The sequence below is a fragment of the Loxodonta africana genome, chromosome 8 (assembly GCF_030014295.1).
Source record: "Loxodonta africana isolate mLoxAfr1 chromosome 8, mLoxAfr1.hap2, whole genome shotgun sequence".
In the NCBI taxonomy this organism is placed as follows: Eukaryota; Metazoa; Chordata; class Mammalia; order Proboscidea; family Elephantidae; genus Loxodonta; species Loxodonta africana.
In genome coordinates this window covers 28,471,408-28,492,905 of record NC_087349.1, presented here as the reverse complement: position 1 = coordinate 28,492,905, position 21,498 = coordinate 28,471,408, and the positions used below count along the sequence as shown (strand labels likewise).

At 39.6% G+C, this 21,498-nt stretch overlaps 1 protein-coding gene across 1 annotated transcript in view; it reads left to right on the top strand.

Moving 5' to 3' along the window:
• The first annotated feature begins 654 nt into the window (after window positions 1-654).
• The window catches only part of CPED1 (cadherin like and PC-esterase domain containing 1), a 306,881-nt gene continuing 286,037 nt past the window's right edge, over window positions 655-21,498 (top strand). The window contains exon 1 of the mRNA XM_003407021.4: window positions 655-1,937. Coding sequence (XP_003407069.1) covers window positions 1,689-1,937 — 249 coding nt within the window. The 5' untranslated portion in view covers window positions 655-1,688. The remainder of the gene's footprint in view (window positions 1,938-21,498) is intronic.

Genomic DNA, 21,498 nt, shown 5'->3' with positions numbered 1-21,498 from the left:
GGGTTTTTTTTTTTTTTTTTAATCTTTCCAGGGTGCCCTCGTGGCACAGTGGTTAGGTTTGGCTGCTAACCAAAAGGTCAGCAGTTTGAATCCACCAGCCACTCCTTGGAAACCCTGTGGAGCAGTTCCACCCTGTCCTGTAGGGTCATAGTGCCAGGTCTTTCTCTAGAGAAGCCACTGGGTGGGCTGGAAGCACCCTTTGATTAACATCTGAGCACTTAACCATGTGCCACCAGGGCTCCTTATAATAATAATAGTAGCACAAGTAGCAATAATAATAATGATATGAATTCAGTCCTGAAGCAGAGAGACACTTCGAGTTCTTTATTCCATTGCTTACAAAAGGGTTTCATATTCTGAGGGCCACACAGTACTAGTGACCCTCTTATCCCCATAAGAGTAACCACAATTCCCTCGAGTAAAGAACTTCCCAATTCACTCTCGGAGTTGGGTTTCGTTTCACCCTCGACCTTTGTCATCCACTGACCAAGGGCTATTTGCTTTTCCAATGCTGTATTAGGAAAAAAAACGACTCAGAGAAATCTAACAGCAACCGTGTATTTAAAAGTCGGCAGCTCTGTGTGGGCAGCCACATTTCAGGGCAGACGGGACTGCTGGTTCCAACATGCTGAAGCCCAGCGTTCCTGACCCAAAGCTGCCTGCGGCTCCTGCTGCCCCCGAGGACCCAGGAGCCCCGGGCCTTAGCTCCGCCCCGCGGGCCGGCCTGGGCTTCTGCCGTGCCGAGAGGGGTCCCCCGCTCCCCTCGAGGCTCTGCGTGTCTGTGTGTGTGTGTGTGTGTGTCCGTGTATATGTGTGTGTGTGTGTGTGTGTGCGCGCGCGCGCGCGATGAATTGGACTCGTTTCCTTCCGATTGGTTTTGATCAGCAGTCCTTTAGGGAGGGGATGGTGGAAACTTTTTTCTGGCTAGAAGAATGAAAACTGAGTAAGTACATAAAACTTTGAACTTGAAACGGAAAGAAACAAATACAAGCAAAGTCCTAACAGTAACCATGCCCATTCAAACCGATGGTTCCTCACTGCCCCCACCCCCCTTTTATGTTAAAAGCCGTGAATGCTTACTGGAAAGCAGCAATTTAAAACCAAATGAAGGAAAGCAGTTAAAAACCCAAGGCTGGAAGCGGGACTGCTTTAAAAACCGGAGGAAAAAGGAGGGACTGCTGAGGCAACCTGGCCTGCCTCCAGGCACGCTGGGTTTTAACCTATTGCGTTCTTCAACGCGGTTTTCAGACTCCAGACTTACTTTCTTTGGTGTTGTTTTCTCTTTTCCTCTAAGGCTGAGGCGGCAAGTCGGACTCCTTCGCTGTGAGTTTTAGGTGTTGTGGAAATAAGGCATACCAGAAGCAACAGTTTGGCAGCCTGCTGTACACGCAGGTTTCAGTTGCAACTATTATTATTTTGATGTCTTTTTTTTTTTTTTTTTTTTATAGCTACCCAGGTCAGCCACTCTTCACTGTCATACATGGAAAAGTTCTTGATAACCACCTCAGACTTTTGGGATCTCTGATTCTTTGGCATGAATCTTCGTAAAGTTCTTCAGCGGGGATGGAGCAAAATTGATTTAAGTCGTGGAAGAAGAAGACAGACCCGGTATTTTTTATGCTGACAGAAAATAGCTGCTATGACTTTTCCCACAACGTGGACAGGGGCCAAGTGAAGCTGAACTGGTCATGGTCTGTCGCCTAGGGCTCCTTTGTCGTCGGCGATTTTGCCCCCGGCCCTTCTTGGTGGGCTTGGTGGTGGCGATCTGTCTGTTCTACCAGACCCTGACACTCAGAGGGACAAGGAAGCTCACAGCTGCTGTCACTGGGGCTGCCCCAAACACGTCCACTGAAACCCAGGCAAGCAGATGCCAGAAAGGATTCTCCCTGGACAAACAGTGCTTCCTTCTCTCTGGTAATGCGCAGGAAATCAGGAAGGTAAGAATCTCACAAGCTTCTCTGAGACAATTTCTGCCAAGACAGCAGTCGGCCTCTCTCTGTCCTTTCTGTAAAACTAAAATTAACCTCCATGAGCTCTGAAAGGGATCCAGGGTATAAACAGCCCAGAGAGTGAACTGATGACAGCGAAGCACATGTTATTTTAGCTTCTTGTATTTACTTCCAGAAAGTCCTGAGCATTATTTTCTCTCTTAGAATTTCACTTCATTTTAGCTGAATGATTTTGGAGGTGGTCAGAATGATGTGGATTCTTTCTAAAATATTAAGAACCTAAGAGAGTTGAAGATGTGCAGTTCAGGCACATCCCATCAAACACTGACAAAACTTAATAAACATCAAGCGTCTTCCTTCCTCAAAGCAGTCAGTATCAGCGCCCAGATTTTACTAGATTCAAAGATACACCAACATTCCATTTAATAATTGGTTAAGCTGATTTTTAGTTGGCGAACACATTTCTGAAGCATTATATTTATTTCTAAGCATTTAAAAGAATTATATAATAGGTTTCTTCAAAACAATTGACACTGCATTTTATTGTTGGTAGAATTAAAGAAATATAGATTATTCGACACTTACACTATATGGTTAACTTTACTAATCTCTCTTGTCAAGGGTTAAAAAAATTATATAGAATTTCTCTTTTAGTAAACCACTAAGTTCATGTCTGTCAGTGAAATAATAACCTTTAAAACAGTCCAGTTTAAAAGAAAAACAAAACAAAAAATCATGGTGGCAAAGCCACTGAATTCTATGCTACAGCAACTAATAGTAACCTAATTTAGGAATCTGTAAGGAGTATTTTACATCTACGGTTGGATTTGCTAAATCTGATGATACCGGTTATTGTTTGGAGCAAAATTTCCTTTTGAATACCACCACTACTGCTACCATTACTACTAACACGTCCATCACCATCTTGTTTTAAGTAGTTTTTAAAATTTAGTTCATTTCAGACTCATAACTCTATGGAAAGGGTAAAGTAGGTATTATTGTAACCATTTTATAGTAATCATCAGAAGACGTAACCGTAAGATGACTAAAAAGATGTTAAGACTGGTCACGTGGGTAGGTATTATGACATGGTTCATCCAAAACCCAAATCCAAATCCGTTGCTGTTGAGTCGATTCCAACTCATAGTGACCCTACAGGACAGAGTAGAACTGCCCCATAGGGTTTCCAAGACTGTAATACTTCATGGAAGCAGACTGCTACATCTTTCTCCCATGGAACAGCCAGTGGGCTCGAACTGCCAACCTTTTGGTTATCAGCCAAGCCCTTTAACCATTGTGCCACCAGGGCTCCTAATGATTCATCCAGGGGAATAGAAATCGAGCCCCCTGGTTTCTACCATTGGACTGTTGCTCTAAGTAGATTTAAATTCAAAATTCTAATAGTAGAATATTGAAACCACAGCTATAAGTACTTACGGAAATACAAAACAGTATTAGGTTAAAACAAAGAAAATTCACAAACTTCTAAGTGAGTGACTTTTTTATTATCACTAGAAACTGTTTTAGATGAAACTTCATCTGCAAGTGTGAGTCAATTATTGGGTGCTATAATTGTACTTTTTGTTAATTTATACTAACATTAACTTGTCTTTGCATTTTTCTCCTGTTTTTGGAACATATCAAGTTTATGATGGATATAAGTTGTGGCTGTTAAGGTCCCTCCTTATTTTCTTTTAATATTGTTAAATGTAATTCCTTTAAAAATAGCTGAGATGGCATTGTTTTTTAAATGCCTAATTTTTTTGCTAAGAAGTTTGGGCAAAAGGTTTTATTTATTAACTTACAGCCTTTCTTACTCCCCTACTTGACTTTACAAGACTGCTGCTTTGCTTATAATTTTAGGCATATGTTAACTGTTACTGTGTTAACTGTTATTGTAGGCTGTTACAGAAAATTCCATTTCAGCTTTGGCTCTCCTGCTACTTATAAACCATATGAAAGCTATTGGCTGCTTGTCTAAAACATTTGCTTTAGAATTTTCTCCGTGAAAAAAATGCCAAACACATGAGTTTTCCACCCAAACTGTTCAGTCTTCAATATTTTAACCATAAGCAAAGTTCTAAATTCACAAGGATAGTTCAGAAGCCCAGTGGATATGAAAACTGAATTTCCAAACATTTATCATGTACTTCCATCTTTTGCTTAACTTGTGCCAGCCTTTGGTTTAAAGCCAAATTTTATTTGAGATAGGAAGGAAGCTACAAAGAACTTAGTTAAAATCAGATATGAATTAATTCTCCTTATGTGTTCTCAAAAAAGAATCAAATAGTAATTCAGTTTTAAATGATTAAATATTCCTCCAGATAGCTAGCATGAAGAGAGAAATGTCTTTGGGATAAATATATAGCTCACTCTCAAAAATACCTACTTATAAAGTTCATAAAAATAAATAAATTAAAAATGAGAAGCTACATACATTTTTCTTCAAGATCTAGAGTATCACTTTTAGGCATTTAATAGATATAGAATGGTTTCTGTCTATAAATTTGGGTTTTGTTATTACTTTTATTGGAAAACCAAAATATTTGTGTTGCTAGGGCTTTGCTTTAGTTGAATCTACTCATTTTTGTCAAGTATGTTTTAAGTTTACTTAAAACAGCTGGTTTTGGCCTATAGTTCATGGACCTCAGAATGTATTCAGATATATAAAATGTATATGAAACCCAGATATTTTGTGCAAAATGCTATGTGTGTATGTATGTAAGTACGGTTTTCTGGGAAAAAAATCATGATTCCCTTCATATGCTCAGATCTAAAATTACACCGAGAACCGCTGAAAATGCTTAGAAACCAGCACATTTAAACTTTAAACTAATTGTGTTGTGTAAGTTATGTGTATGTTGGGTCCAGGATGTGTAAGTTGGATCTAGATTTAAAAATCTAAATAAGGAAAAAAAATCATAAAGATTCCAAATGAAGACATTAAAAAAAGGTGTTTCAGTGAGTGCCACGGTATCCACAGGGATACACATTCAGAAACCACTGTATACTCTCAGAGTATTTTCTGAATCATAGTTTTCATACATTGGTGAATAAACAATAAGTATCTTTCAGCCTTTTTTGTTGCCGTTGTTTCTAATCTAAGACCTTTTGTTCTTTATTAGCCTAGTAATGGCTTCTGTAGCAGCAAAGAGCTGAAGGTGGTGACTGCGCCCTTTGAACCTTTACAATTGGGATCTGGTTCAAGGTCTAAAACAGTTGTCTGTATAGATTGAGATCATGGTATAGTATATGCCAATTTTCCATAGTGAGGAAGTGCCCTCCCTCTCTCTGGTAAAATTTTCATTCTTCCATTCGAACTTTCCAAAGGGCTTTATTAAGCAGATGGACTTTTGTCATTTCTTCTGGGTTTTCTCCTGACATTGGTTGTTTAGATTTGGCAGATAATCTACCGTGTCTTAAAATTATTTCAGTTTAATATATAAACAGTTATGTTTTATTCGCTGAAGTAGGTCACTCAGTAGATGTATTTGTTTTCATGGAATCTAACACTTGAATATTTCATAATACAGGAAGCACATTAAATTATAAACAGGAACAATGGAAGAAAATTTCCTTAGTCTGTTCTCCTTTAATGAAAACTTTGCTATTTGGGGAGTAAATATATACTCACCACAGGCATATGTTTCTGATTATCTCCTGTTGATGCTCCATAATGAGAAGTACTATTTCTCTGACATTGCTTATCTTTTCTTTTTCTGCCTCTTGTTGACTCTCCCTTCAGTGACCGTTCTATGAGATCTCTACTTTCCCTAGAATCCACCCAAAGCCTAATGGGAAAAAGTGAATGTTTTCATTAAAACTTGGTGTTAATTTTATTTATGTTTCTAATAGTGAATAATATATTTAAGATTTGAAAAAAATTCTTAAAAGTTATCCCAGGTCTTTAGAAACAAAGACTTACATACTAAGACTTTAACGGTGGGTGCAACCCCAGGGATGAAAGAGTGAGGAATAAGAAGGAGGGAGCGCAAGTGGCTACATTATTGGGAGATATATCCAGAGAAAACCCCCAGTGCCGTCAAGTCGATTCCAACTCATAGTGACCCTATAGGACAGAGTAGAACTGCCCCATAGAATTTCCAAGGAGCGCCTGGCAGATTCGAACTGCCAACTCTTTGGTTAGCAGCACTTAACCACTACGCCACCAGGGTTTCCATATATCCGGAGGGGCTGTATGAGCTACTGCATCTGAAACAGACATTAGGAGAAAGGGACAGGAAAGACACGCACTTTATCCCCTGGTTTTCCCCTTCTGTCTTTCATTGGTTGGAATCTGTCCCACACTGCTTCTAGGCAGTGTTCCCTGGCTCCTTGGGGCAGCCTCCGCAGAAGCCAAGGCCTTGGTGGGTGCAGTCCTGACAGTGCACTGGTGAGTTGGCCTCTTCTTGTCCATCAGTATCATGCATGTTAGCTCCCAGGCCTGTGGTGGCACATGCGGTGAAAGCAGTGTTCATAGTTTTATAATCACAGCAATAGCTGTGTAACACCCACCAGGGAAGCAGGTAAAGCAAGTTTATCTGGTGTATGATATAGTGTTGTTGTTAGGTACCAGAGATTCGATTTCATCTCATAATGACCCTATATGACAGAGTAGAACTTCCCTACAGGGTTTTCTAGGCTGCAATCCTTATAGGAGCAGATCACCAGGTCTTTTTCCCATGGAGCCACTACGTAAGTTCGAACTGCCAACATTTTGGTTAGCAGCTGAGCGCTTAAACCACCATAAACATATAAATATGCTTTCATTCTTGGGAGATGGCCTCGCTTTTTTTAAATGAAAAGCTTGTAATTATTTCACAGACAGCCCGCCTCTCCAACTGGAAAAAAAATTCTTTTCATCTTGCCTTTTTTCCTCTTCATCCCTTTCATTTATTTATTTTTTCATTACTTTTCAAAATACTTATTTAGCAAATTATATGTGCCAGGCACTAGATACCAGAGATGCAGAAATAAAAGCCACCGTGAGATAGACCAGGAAATAAATGTAAGGCTAGAAAGTTGGTAGCTATAAGATAACTTTTTGAAAAGTGAGAAGGTTCTAGAGGTGGTAGATAAAGAAAAAGGTATTACAAGCAGAAAAATTCACATATGCAAAAAAGAAATAAAATAGTTCGCTACATTTGGAGAATTTGACGCATTTTTTTTTTCTATGATGTGTGCGTGGAGGGGGTGGGGAAGGGAGGGAGAGAAAGAGACAGAGACAGAGAGATGTCTGGAAGGCAAATAGATCTAGTGTGTTAAGGGGATCCGGAAGGCAAGTTGATGAAGTAGAAAGTTCAGCAGGATCCAGATGTTGGAAATGTGGGCAAGATGAAGAATCTGGATTCTGTCCTGAAGGCAACAGTGAACCCCTGAAGAATTTCAAGTAAAGAGTGGCATGAATAGACTTAATAGAGAACATTCCAGAATGTGCTGTGCAGAACAGACTAGAAAGGGCGGAAATGAAGGGAATGCCTCTTCTTCGTCAGTCTTACTTTCTTCAAGTGTTCTGGAGCACTCCTTTTATCTTTTTCTAGAACAGACTCCAGGGTTACCCTCTATAATATTGTCAATTTCAGACCTTTTCATTGGTACATCCTTTCTACTAGTAAACATGCTCAGAAGTTATAAAACAACAAGAAGCTTTCTGTGTACCTGGCAATAAACCACTTGCTGTTGAGTCGATTTGAAAGTAGATGGTCAGGTCTTTCTCCCCAGACACCTTAGGTGGACTTGAGCCTCCAACCTTTCTCTTAGCAGTTGAGTGTTTAACTCTGCCACCCAGGAACTATACACCTAAGGTTTTCCCTGTCTCTCCTTCCCTTTGAGAGGTTATAGCTGGTTCTCATCTCATGCACTCCCTGGCCTCTTTATCCTTTGTATTTGGTCTTCTCTACTGAAAATTCTCTTTTAGTGACCTCATGGTTACCAAGTCCAATAATCTGTTTTCAATCCACATCCTTCTTTTTTGAAGTACTTTACATTATTGGGCAACAACTCTTTCTTGAAACTCTCCTTTTGAATTCCATGACACAACAGGGTTATTCTCTGACCTCTCTTGAATAGCTCTTGGTCTCTTTTCAGGGTTCATTTCCCCTCTCTGGAGATGAAGTTAGACATTCCCAAGCTTAGCTCGTTGGACCTTTAAAAATCTAGTCTTATACTCTTCCGTGGTGATTGTATCAAATTTGCATATTGTTAATTTTCACCCTTGTACAGATAACCAGCAATTTATGTATTGCTAGCTTGGATCTTATTCCTGCATCCCCAGACCTTCATCCCCAACTCCCTGTTATCTGTTCTTGAGCAGCACCAAAAACTCGAATAATCTTCCCTCAGTATTTTCATGCCCCAAATCAGTAACTCCTCAGTCTCCTCATTTCCATGAATAGAATCCCCTCCCCCTACTGTACGAGCTACATGGGGTTATCACTGGTATGGCTTGTTCCTTCTCCACCCCTCATCCCTCACCAAATCTGTTTGGTCTGGCTCCTCACCAAATCCTCAGGCCTGCCACACGGCCAGCACCAAATTAGAAAGGCCACAACATTCTTGCCTTGTTCACAGACTTTGTTCTGAACATTTGTCTCAACTCAACTTGTAAGTTGCTTTCCAGTCTGTTCTCCATGTCCTTGACCCTGGCAAATACCTAGATTTCTTCTCCATGCTTTATATACTGCTTTTAGACGTGGTGTTCCTTTTCTAGCTCTAACTTCTGATTTCTGTCTGAGGATTTGATTCACATTTGGTCCTATATTATACTGAGTAATTTTAGTAAATATCACCTTACCAGTTGTCATCAAAGCCTTTATGGCTGGTGTAAAATGGGATTTTCCTTAGTATCCCAATGGAACCTAGACAATAGCTAATTAGATGTCAAAAGTCTTAGAGTCTACCTGTACTGTCTCAATGCTGTGTCCCCATTGTTAATAGTACTCCTCATAGACTACCATTTCAGTAGACCAAATAGTTATCCCTCCATCTGCCTCCACATTCTAAGCCATCTATGCACAACTCTCATAATATCTCTGCTCAAAAGTCTGCAGTGGTTTTAATGGGGAGCCTACTAAATGGAGTAAAAATCACCCTCTCCCCAGCATGTCTCAGCATACCTTTCTAGCCTGAAATCTCACTCTGCTTCTGTAGTAATCCACTACCCACCTCAAACATCAATACATTTTACCTCTGCCTGGCATCTCCTCACCTGCCCTGGTCAACACCTCTAGAAATCCACACAATCACTCAAAACATTCTGAAACCTCTGAAATTTCATCTCCTCCATCATGGTGGCCCTTAACTCCCTAACTCGATGTGTGCTTGAAAATCCCTAATGAATTCACTTTTCATTAAAATTATTATTATAGTTATTTAGAAATGAAGAAGCATCAGAATGGTAGAAGAGGAAACAAGTTAGAGATCATTAGGTTCAACATCTTTTTAAGTGAGAAAAATGAAGCTCACAGAAGGAAAGTGCCTCTCTCAAAGTGACACATCAAGTTGACAATGAGGCCATGATTGAACCCAGACCTGTGTTCTTTCTAACTAAATCAAAGGATCTTCACTCATTGGGAGGCGGAATAATTAACTACATGAGCTCTGGAGTCAAATGGCCACCACTTGTTCAATTTGCTACCTTTGACACATTTCTTGACCTCTCTAGGATATAGTTTCCTCTCCTGTAAAATGGGTGTATTACTACTGCCCTCACAAGGTTACCATGAGGCTTAAATGACATAAACCATGTAAAACACTTAAAGTGTCTGGCAGATTGAAAGTGCTCAACAAATATTAACTATCAAAATAATTTTTATCTGCTTGAAGACCTACTCGGTCTACGGTCCCTGTAAACCCTTACTTTGGTCCTTCCCAAGGTAGGTGAGTAACAGATAGTTGCATTGAACATACGTTCCTGGGTAGGGAATGTCTGAGATGAAAACCTTATTGAGTCCCTCTTACTATCATCCAGCCTCTAAGCTGTTGTCTTTTTACAGTAAAATGAATCTCTAGAATCAAGAGAAAACTTAAGGAGTCTAATATGTGACACAAAGTCAAGCCTGCTTATTGGTAGGCCAAGGCTCAGTTTTTAAGTCTGAGATGCTAGGATTTAGGGCATTTTTTGTATATTTTTTATACCTGAGGATGTGAAGAAGTGACTTGATTGGGGAATGGAGGAAAGAGATTGAGACTTTAATCCTGAAGAAATACATCTCCTGTTGTTTATTTTCTGTCTCCCTGGAGAACAAGGGCTTTATTTGATTTTTTTATCGCTACATCTCTAGTATCAAAGCTGCATCCGAAGAAACATTTGGAGCACTAAATAAATATCTAACTAGTGAATGAATAAATGGATGAGTAAATTTGAGGGTCACCGAAGGTCTACTCCAAGATACCAAAAAAAGAACCAAATCCACTTCTGTCGAATTGATTCTGACTCATAATGACTCTATAGGACAGAGAACTGCCTCACAGAGTTTCCAAGGAGCGCCTGGCAGATTTGAACTGCCGACCTCTTGGTTAGCGGCTGTAGTACTTAACCACTATGCCACCAGGGTTTCTAAGATAGGAGCCAGGAAATGAGAGGAACGCCTTCTGCCTCTTCTCTATGTCCTCTCTGTTGTCTCTACCCCTAATTTTCTCCACTCCTTCTCCTTCTTCCTATGCCACTGTCTCTAGAACTCCTCCCATTTCTTCAACCTGTGGCTAATTCTAATAATCCTATCATTCTGCTCCACTGACTTTACTTCATCATTTATCACTTTTGTCTCCTGTTATTTTTAGCCTCTTTTTCTCATTGGGATCCTTATCCTGTAAACATTCTTAAATGTTTATACCGCATTTGAAAAGGGAACATCCTTTTCCAATCAATATGCCTTTTTAGCTACTTCCCTTCTTTCTTGTTCACATCCTCAGATTCAATGTATTTCTTAATCTATTTCCATCTGGCTTCTATCCCACCACTCCACTGAAAGACCTCTTGAAAGATGGCTGTTAACCTCTAATTGCCAAACCAATGGATACTTTTCAGTTTTTATTTTACAAGATCTCTTGCAGCATTTGATATAGTTGATTATAGCCACCCTTTCAAACCTGTCTATACCCTTGGTTTCCATGACATCATTCCTTTCTGATTCTGTAACTACCTCCTGAAGATTCCTTCTCAATTTCTTTTCCTCTGCCTATCCCTATTTCCCTTCCAATTGTAACCTGTCTCTCTGGACTACTGTAACCATTTTTATAATTTTACATATCTCTACATTCTAATAACACCCAAGTCTGGTGACCTCAGCACAGACCACCCTTCATGACTCTCATTGCATATACAATGACTTTCCTCTGGGTCCTCTGGGTATTCCATGCACACCTTAAACTAAACATGGTAAAAACAAACAAACTCACCATTTATCCCATAAAACATTCTCATTCTTTTTTTGTTTCCAGTCTTAGTGACTTGAATCAGCTCTGTGAGCAGTATACCATGAAGGTTAAATGTATGGACTCTGGAGTCATCATGTCTGGGCTCAAATCTCAGCACTGTTTCTCTATAAGCTTTGAGACCTCGGGAAAGATAAACTTTTTCTGCTTCAGTTTTCTCAAAACTTATCTATACATTACCTTTGACTGCTTCTACTTATGTCGTCAAACCCAACTGATTGTTTTTCACGATATTTCTTGTGTCTAGTCCTTCCTTTCTGTGCCCACGGCAACTGATACCAGCTTGGATGAGAACCATATAATCTCTCATTTAGACTTGATAATTTCTGTGTTTATAGAGACTTTCCCCACCAATCCATCCACCACATTGTCTCTAAAAAAAATCCAGTGCCATCGAGTCTATTCCGACTCATTGTCTGTAGATTTATCTTTTAAAATGTAAATATGAACATGGTACTTCAAGTCTTAATACCCTTTAATCCTTCTTTTTACCTATAGACTAAACTGGGAACTTAATGATATATATATAGATAGATAGATAGATATAGTTTTTTTAATCTATTTTCTGCTCTCATCTTCTTCTACTGTGCCCCCAACTCTATCCTGTACCGAAATCGGTGCTTATATTGCCTTAACTCATCACACTATTTGATGCCTACATATCTGTGCACACACAGCCATCTTTGCCTACAATGCCCCCCAACCCTGTCTTCCTGGGTAACTCCTACAATTTCTACTTCTCCAAGTTCTAAGAGCCCTATAGAGGACTCCTCCCTACAACAATTAAATTAGTCATTCTCGGTTTTTCTTCATGCATTAGTCATGCTGCTATTGCTGCATGCTTCATACTGAAATTTATATGCCTGTGCATTTGTCTTCTCTAATAAATGGGTAGTTCTTTTAGGGCAGAGTCTGTTTTTCATTAGTGCATAGCACATTGCCCAGAATAAAGTAGGTGCTCAACGGATGTGAATGTCTTTGAAAGTCAATTTAGTAAACTGTGCTTATTTAAGTAATTCTCTGGGTTAAAATTGTTTTATTTCAGAGCAGATTGTTTAAAAGCTTTAAGGTTAGTAGAATCATAATCATACAACTTGGGACAGGGATGGATCTTAGGTGGCAACAGTATATCCTTGTAGCTATTTTTTTAATTTATTTCTTAGTGTGGAAGAGAAACAAGAACCAGCTTTTGCAGAAATGTTTTTCCCTTCTTCTTCATAAATTTTAAGCCCCTATGACTTTTAGGTACGAAATGATAAGTTCTTACAGTTTATAGCAGCTACGGATAGTGAAAAAATTATGGGATTTGAACCTACCTCTATTGCTTTTTTTTTTTAAAAAAAAACCTTTGAGACCACAGCAAGTTACTTAACCCTTTTGAGCTTCGGTTTCCTCATTTACAAAATGGAGATAACACTAGTATCTACTTCACAGGGTCCTGTGAAGACTAAATGCATTAGTTGATTAATGGAGTGTCATGAATTGAATTATGCTCCCGCCCAAATGTGTGTATCAGTTTGACTGGGCCCTGATTCCCAGTATTGTGTGGTAGTCCTCCATTTGTGATTTTAATTTTATGTTAAAGAGGATTAGGGTGAGATTGGAACACCCTTACTAAGGACACAACCCTGTTCCAATGTAAAGGGAGTTTCCCTGGGATGTGGCCAGCACCACCATTTATCTTATAAGAGATAAAAGGAAAGGGAAGCAAGCAGAGAGTTGGGGACCTCATACTGCCAAGAAAGCAGTGCTGGGAGCAGAGCAAGTCTTTTGGACCCAGGGTCCCTGAGTAGAGAATCTCCTAGTCTGGGGGAAGATTGATGAGAAGGCCGACAGAGAGAGAAAGCCTTCCTCCGGAGGTGATGCCCTGAATTTGGACTTTCAGCCTACTTTACTGTGAAGAAATAAATTTCTCTTTGTTAAAGCCATCCACTTGGGGTATTTCTGTTATAGCAGCACTAGATGAGTGAGACATAGAGCATAGTAACTAGCTCAGTAAAAAAAAAAAAGTTTGCTATTATGATTTTGTTACTCACCTATAGTCTTTATTTATAGCGGTATTAATAATGTTTTTTTTTTAATATAAGAACCAGTCCCTGAATTACTGCTAACTCATCACAAGCATATACATGAGAAATCTGGACAATGAATAAAGAAGACCGAAGAAGAATTGATGCCTTTGAATTGTGTGTTGGAGAAAAATATTGAATATACCATAGACTGCCAAAAGGATGAACAAATATGTCTTGGAAGAAGTACAACCAGAATGTTCCTCAGAAGCAAGGATGGTGAGACTATATCTCACATACTTTGGACATGTTATCAGGAGGATCAGTCCCTGGAGAGGGACATCATGCTTGGTAAAGTAGGGAGTCAGTGAAAAAGAGGTAGACCCTCAACAAAATGGGTTGACACAGCGGCTGCAACGATAGGCTTAAGCATAACAACAACTGTGAGGATGGTGCAGGACCCGGCAGTGTTTTGTTCTGTTGTACATAGGTTTGCTATGAGTCGGAACTGACTCAGCGGCACCTAACAACAACAACATCACAAGCAACCCTGAATTTTGTTGAATTCTGGTATTTTCACAGTGATAATTGGATGGAAAGGAGCCCTGGTGGTAGGATTGGTAAGTGCTCAGCTGTTAACCAAAAGGTTGGCAGTTCGAACCCAGCCAATGGCTCTGTGGGAGAAAGACTTGGTGATAATCTTCCATAAAGATTACAGCCAAGAGCACTCTATGGGGCAGTTCTACTTTGTCACTATGAGTTGGAATTGACTTGAGGGCACCCAACAACAACAATGGTAACAATTGAATGAGTGTACTAAGGGCCCGGCCCTTTGAAGGACTGAAAATGTTTCTCAGCTCTAGCCATGAAAAGGAACATGATTTCCCAGATCCTCTTTAGGGCCTAAGAGTTTGACTTATCCAAGTTCAGGGAGTGTCATTGTCCAAACACATCACAGGATCCTCTCCCATTAATGCCAGAACTAAAATGTAAATTCAGTCTAAGAAATTGCCAAAATGTAAGTGTCTGTGTGTGTATTGGGATACATCTGCTCCTCACTTATCTACTATCTCGTTGTCTAACATTTCGCATTTACGACAATAGTAAAAAATCTACTATCTGACTATTTTGCACATTAACAAAGTTTGTCTGGCAGTAACAAACACTGAGGTGTGAGGCCAGAGTAATGATGGCTGTGATGGTTAAGGTTATGTGTCAGCTTGGCTGGGTCATGATTCCCAGTGGTTTGGCAGTTATATATTGATGTAATTTGGAGGTTATATAATGATGGAGCCATCCTCCATTTTGTGATCCGATGTGGTCATCATCCATATTCACATAATGCTGATTTTTGCATAATATATATATTATGCACATATATATTATATATATATTATAAATTACAGCAAGTCCATGATAGCCAAAATATGACCTAGAGTATATCCCACCTGAATTTAGAGACCAGCTCAAGAATAGATTTGATGCGTTGAACTCTAATGACTGAAGACCAGACAAGTTCTGTAATGACATCAAGGCCATCATACGTGAAGAAAGCAAGAGGACATTAAAAAGACAGGAAAGAAAGAAAAGACCAAAATGAATGTCAGAAGAAACTCGGAAACTTGCTCTTGAACATAGAGTAGCTAAAATGAAAGAAAGAAATGATGAAGTAAAAGAGCTGAACAGAAGACTTCAAAGGGAGACTTGAGAAGACAAAGTATTATAGTGAAACGTGCAAAGACCTGGAGTTAGAATACCAAAAGGAAAGAATGCGCTCAGCATTTCTTAAGATGAAAGAACTGAAGCAAAAATTCAAGCTTCGAGTTACAATATTGAAGGATTCTAAGGCGAAAATATTAAACAATGCAGGGAGCATCAGAAGAAGTTGAAGGGAATACACAGAGTCACTGTACCAAAAAGAATTGGTTGATGTTCTGCCATTTCAGGAGGTAGCTTATGATGAAGAACTGATGGTACTGAAGGAAGAAGTCCAAACTGCACTGAAGGCATTGGGGAAAAACGATTGACGTAATACCAATTGAAATATTTCAACAAATAGATGCAGTGCTGGAGGTGTTCACTCATCTGTACCAAGAAATTTGGAAGACAGCTCCCTGGCCAATTGACTGAAAGAGATCATATTTGTGACCATTCCAAAGAAAGGTGATCCAACAGAATGCAGAAATTATCAAACAATATCATTAATATCACACACAAGTAAAATTTCGCTGAAGATCCTTCAAAAGTGGTTGCAGCAGTACTGTGACAGGGAACTGCCAGAAATTCAAGCTGGATTCAAAAGAGGATGTGGAACAAGGGTTATCATTGCTGATGTCTGATGAATCATGGCCGAAAGCAGAGAATACCAGAAGGATGCTTACCTGTATTTTATTGACTATGCAAAGGCTTTTGTCTGTGTGGATCATAACAAAAAATGTTGTGAAGAGTGGGAGTTCTAGAACACTTAATTGTGCTTTAGAGGAACCTGTACGTAGACCAACAGGCAGTTGTTCAAACAGAACAAGGAGATACTGTGTGGCTTAAAATCAGGAAAGGTATGTGTCAGGGCTGTATCCTTTCATCATACTATTCAATGTATATGCTTAGCAAATAATCCTAGAAGCTGGACTACATGAAGAAGAAGGAGGCATCAGAATTGGAGGAAAGCTCATTAACAGTCTACAATACGCAGATGACACAACCTTGTTTGCAGAAAGTGAAGAAAACTTGAAGCTCTTACTGATGAAGATCAACGACTATAGCCTTCATTATGGGTTATACCTCAACATAAAGAAAACAAAAACTCTCACAACTGGGGCAATAAGCAACATCATTATAAATGTAGAAAAGACTGAAGTCAAGGATTTCATTTTACTTGGATCCACAGTCAATGCCCACGGAAGCGCAGTCAAGAAATAAAGCGACATATTGTATTGGGCAAATCTACTGCAGAAGAACCTCTTTAAAGTGTTAAAAAGCAAAGATGCCACTTTGATGAGTAAGGTGCACCTGATCCAAGCCATGATATTTTCAATTGCTTCATATGGATGCAAAAGCTGGGCAATGAATAAGGAAGACTGAAGAAGAATTGATGCCTTTGAATTATGGTGTTGGTGAAGAATATTGAATATACCATGGACTGCCAGAAGAATGAACAAAAGTACAGCCAGAATGCTCCTGAGAAGCAAGGATGGCAAGAGTTCATCTCACATACTTCGGGCATGTTATCAGGAGGGAACAGTCACTGGAGAAGGACATCATACTTGGTAAAGTAGAGAGTCATCAAAAAAGAGGAAGGCCCTCAAAGAAATGGATTGACACAGTGGCTGCAATAATGGGCTCAAGCATAACAATGACTGTCAGGATGGCGCAGGACAGGGCAATGTTTCATTCTGTTGAACATAGAGTCCCTATTAGTTGGTATTGACTTGACAGCACCTAACAACAACAACTCATACTCAAAGGGAGGGGATTATACAGGTATGGACACTGGGGGCAGGAATCTTGGGGGCCGCCTTAGATTTCTGCCTACCACAGTTTTAATTTGACTTTAATCATTTATAGCCTACATTATGAAGAGTGCCGTAATTCCATGTGAACTTAGAGGAGGTAGAGTCTTAGTTGTTCATGGGATAAAAGCAACAAAGACATAAATAAATAATATATGAGGAAAATGCTAAGTAATCAGATGCTGTAGTTCCTAATATTGGCCTGAAATCACAGCACTGGGGACTCTACATTCATATTTCTCCTGAGGAGCTAAAAAGTGTTAATCATCAAAGTAGCAACATTTGCTTTCTCTTGAGCCATCACCATTACATCTTAGGCAGAGAAGGAAATTGATCAAAGGTAACACTTCATCATGTGGAACACAAACTTCAGTTTCTGGAAAGAAAATGACTAATGCTGTCATGAATTGAATTGTGTCCCCTCCAAGATACGTGTCAATTTTGCTAGGCCATGGTTCCCGGTCTTGTGTGGTTGTCCACCATTTTGTGATTTGATGTAATTTTCCTATATGTTGTAAATCCTAATCTCTGCCTGTGGTTGATGTGGCAAGATTAGGCTATGTTAAAGAGGATTAGGGTAGTATGCAACACCTTACTCAGGTCACATCCCTGTTGCAGTGTATAGGAAGTTTCCCTGAGGAGTGGCCTGAATCACCTTTTATCTTATAAGAGATAAAAGGAGAGAGAAGTGAGCAGAGAAAAGGGGATCTCATGCTACCAAGAAAGGACCACCAGGAGTAGAGTATGTCTTTTGGACCCAGGATCCCTGTGCTGAGAAGCTCCTAGACCCAGGGGAAGATAGATGACACCAACCTTCCCACAGAACCAACATCTTCTCTGGGAACTGGTACCCTGAATTCAGACTTCTAGCCTCCTAGACTGTGAGAGAATAAACTTCTGTTTGTTAAAGCCATCCACTTGTGGTATTTTTGTTATAGCATCACTAGATAACTAAGTCAAATGCTATGATTCCTAAACTGTGCTAAATCACAGTGGCACCATGGAAAATTCTAAATTTTCAAAGGAGACAGTAACATTTGTCACAGTCCTGCAAACTATATTGATTCAGTTATTTGGACCTAATTACTTACTAAACAAAATTGTTAAGTATTTATTTTGACCTAGGGCACTGGAAAAAAAAATTATTGGGATACTAAGGTTCTGAGAATGAGAAGGTTTGGAAATCTCTGAGCTTATGGACTAAAGACACTATTGAATTCTGAAAGTTAATGATATAGAATTGCTTGGCACCAGATTGTTGGCAGCTAAACCTCTCTGGAAGCCCAGGAAAAAGGCAAGGCCATCCCTTCAACCCTTGCCTTTTCAACATCCCCTGCCTTGCTGATGGGTTCCTTCCTAGCAATCCCTTTCCATCTGCCAGCCCATTGCTTTCCTTAGCAGTACTCATCAGGAATGCTTGTCCTCTGCTTTAGGGTTCTCTTTTTCACCATCCTCTGACCTTTCTTTCTACCAAGTCCATTTTTTAAAACAGACTGATTCTACTAAAAATTGAGCTTTTCCTTTCATGTGTTTGTATATTTTAACAAGATTTGAAGATATTGATTTTAAAACCTTGCTGATGGAATGTAAATATGTGTATAGAATCTATGTCTATGTACAAGAGGCTCCTGGTAGATGTTGTCAGCATACCAACAGGTACGTGATTTTCAGGGAATTAGCTGGGCCGCCTGATGAGTATTTAATGCCTGTAGATTTCTCTGAGATAGTTGATTAGAGCTAAGTTAAATTTTTATAATGAAATATGCAGATGGATGAAGAATTGCTCCTACTGAGAGAATTTTAAACAAATTCAAACCTGCTTAGGTTAGATAAATTTTAATGAGGTCTTGATGAAACTCTATTTAGGCAAGGTATGTTAAATTTCCTATGCATCGAGGAATTAATCAGCTTATAGGTGTCCTTCCATCTTGTATTTCAAGACAGTAGCAAGAGCTTCTGCTTCTTTTCCCCCTGTAAGCAATTCTGTTTCTTGTTCTAATGGAATTGGAAACTCATATAAGATAAACCCTCTGAAGCAGAAACCACTAGACACACTGACATTATTAAAAAAAAATTGCTTCCTGTTATTAAGTCTGAGTGTATGGCCTTCTGAGGTGAAAGGAATGTTTTGGTTTCATTTTCCCTTTAGCTTCCTTTGGATAATTTTTCTAGGAAGCCATTCTCACACAAAAGATGAGCTCATATTCTAAAACAGGATTTATGTTCTCTAATAGAAACTATGCCAAAGTTGGAAATTTGTAGTATTTTGTCAACTTTTATACTTTTTTGAGACTTGTTCAAAATATAAAACTAAGCATTTTGACTTGTCATGTATGGGGTTGTTGTTAGGTGCCGGTGAGTCAGTTCTGACTCATAGCGACCCTATGTACAACAGAATGAAACACTGCCTGGTCCTGTGCCATCCTCACAATTGTTGCTATGTTTGAGCCCATTGTTGGAGCCACTGGGTCAATCCATCTCGTCAAGGGTCTTCCTCTTTTTTTGCTGACCTTCTACCTTGCCAAACATGATGTCCTCCAGGGACTGGTCCCTCCTGATACCATGTCCAAAGTATGCGAGATGAAGTTCTGCTCTCCTCGTTTCCAAGGGGCACTCTGGCAGTATTTCTTCCAAGACAGACTTGTTCATTATTCTGGCAGTCCACAGTATAGTCAATATTCTTTGCCAACACCGTAATTCAAACACATCAATTCTTCTTCGGTCTACCTTATTCATTGTCCAGATTTTGCATGCATATGAGGCTATTGAAAATATCGTGGCTTGGGTCAGGCACACCTTAGTCTTCAGAGTGATATCTTTGCTTTTTAACATTTTAAAGAGGTCTTTTGCAGCATGGAAACCCTGGAGGTGTAGTGGTTAAGAGCTACAGCTGCTAACCAAAAGGTCAGCAGTTCGAATTTACCAGGCGCTCCTTGGAAACCCTATGGGGCAGTTCTACCCTGTCCTATAGGATTGCTATGAGTCGGAGTCGATTCAATGGCAGTGGGTTTTTTTGCAGCATATTTGCCCAGCAGAATGTCATTTGATTTCTTGACTGCTGCTTCCATGGGCATTGACTGTGGATCCAAGTAAAATGAAATCCTTGACAACCACCTTAATATTTTCTCCGTTTATTGTGATGTTACTTATTGGTCCAGTTGTGAGGTTAAAAAAGAAAAATAATGATAAAAGATGAATTGAGTCTTTCTTATATGTAGGACCTTAGCAAAAAAAATGTGTTCAACTCTCAATTTCATTCCAGGAACGTAGGGGTAGTTATGATCCAAAATAACAGATGAACCAAAACAATTATTAAGAAGGTCACATGGGTTTGGATGTGCAGAATTTGCCTGATTACATGTCAGAAATATAACTACCTTTAGTCTCTTTAATACTTAGCTGGGGGACTCTCAATAGAATCCCCCACCAATTGTCTTATAAACCGAAAAGCCAAACCTGTTGCTGTCGAGTTGATTCTGACTCATAGCAGCCCTAAAGGACAGAGTAGAACTGCCCTATAGGGTTTCCAAGGAGTGCCTGGTGGATTCGAACTGGTGACCTTTTGGTTAGCAGCTGTAGCTCTTAACCACTACACCGCCAGGGTTTCCAATTTGCTTACAGTGCAACCCAGTTAGAGCACTTTGGTAAGGATAAGGCTCTGCAATTCTGCGCATTACTGATAAGAATATACCCCGCTATCCCCAGTGCTATAGGTTAAATTGTATCGCCTCAAAATATGTGTTGGAATCCTAATCCCTATACCTGTGGTTATGAACCTGTTTGGAAATAGGCTTTTCTTTGTTATGTCAATTAGGTAATACCCAAGTGGGGTGAGTTCTAAATCTAATCACTTCTGAGTTTTAAAAAGAGCACGTTAGACACAGAGACACATACACCTGGGGGAAGGCAGATGTCATGTGAGAATCGCCAAGGACCCAAGGAACACCCAGGCTACCAGCAAGTAAGGAATCTACAAGGCTGAGACCCTGATTTGGACTTTTAGCCTCCAGAACTGTGAGAAAATAAATTTCTGTTCTTTAAATTTGACACTTGTGGCATTTCTGTTACAGCAGCACTAGGAAACTAAGATACCCAGTAAAGATTTTAATCCCCAATCTATTAGGTATATTACCTAAGAAGTCTAATTGAGCTTGAGTAGCATGTGGTATGTTGTGGGAAGAAGCCTTGGTGGTGCCATGGTTAAGCACTTGGCTGCTAACCGAAACGTCAGTGTTTCAAACCCACACAGCGGCTCCAAGGAGAAAAGACCTGGTGACCTGCTCCCGTAAAAATTACAGCCTAGGAAATCCTATAGAACACTTCTATGCTGTCAGATACAGTTGTCACCAGTTGAAATCAACTTGACGGCACACAACAACAACAGCAACAAGTGTTGTGGAATAATCATGGGCCTTTTGAGGTTAGGTTTAGTTCAAATTCCAGGTGCATCATTTACTAGCTATAGGACCATAGTCAAATTTTACCCAACATTTCTAATCCTCAGTCTCCGCATCTGTAACATGGAGCTAATTAAGCCCTACTTGTGAGGACCGAAAAAAATCATTTGTTGAAAAATGCTGAGCGTGGTACCTGACT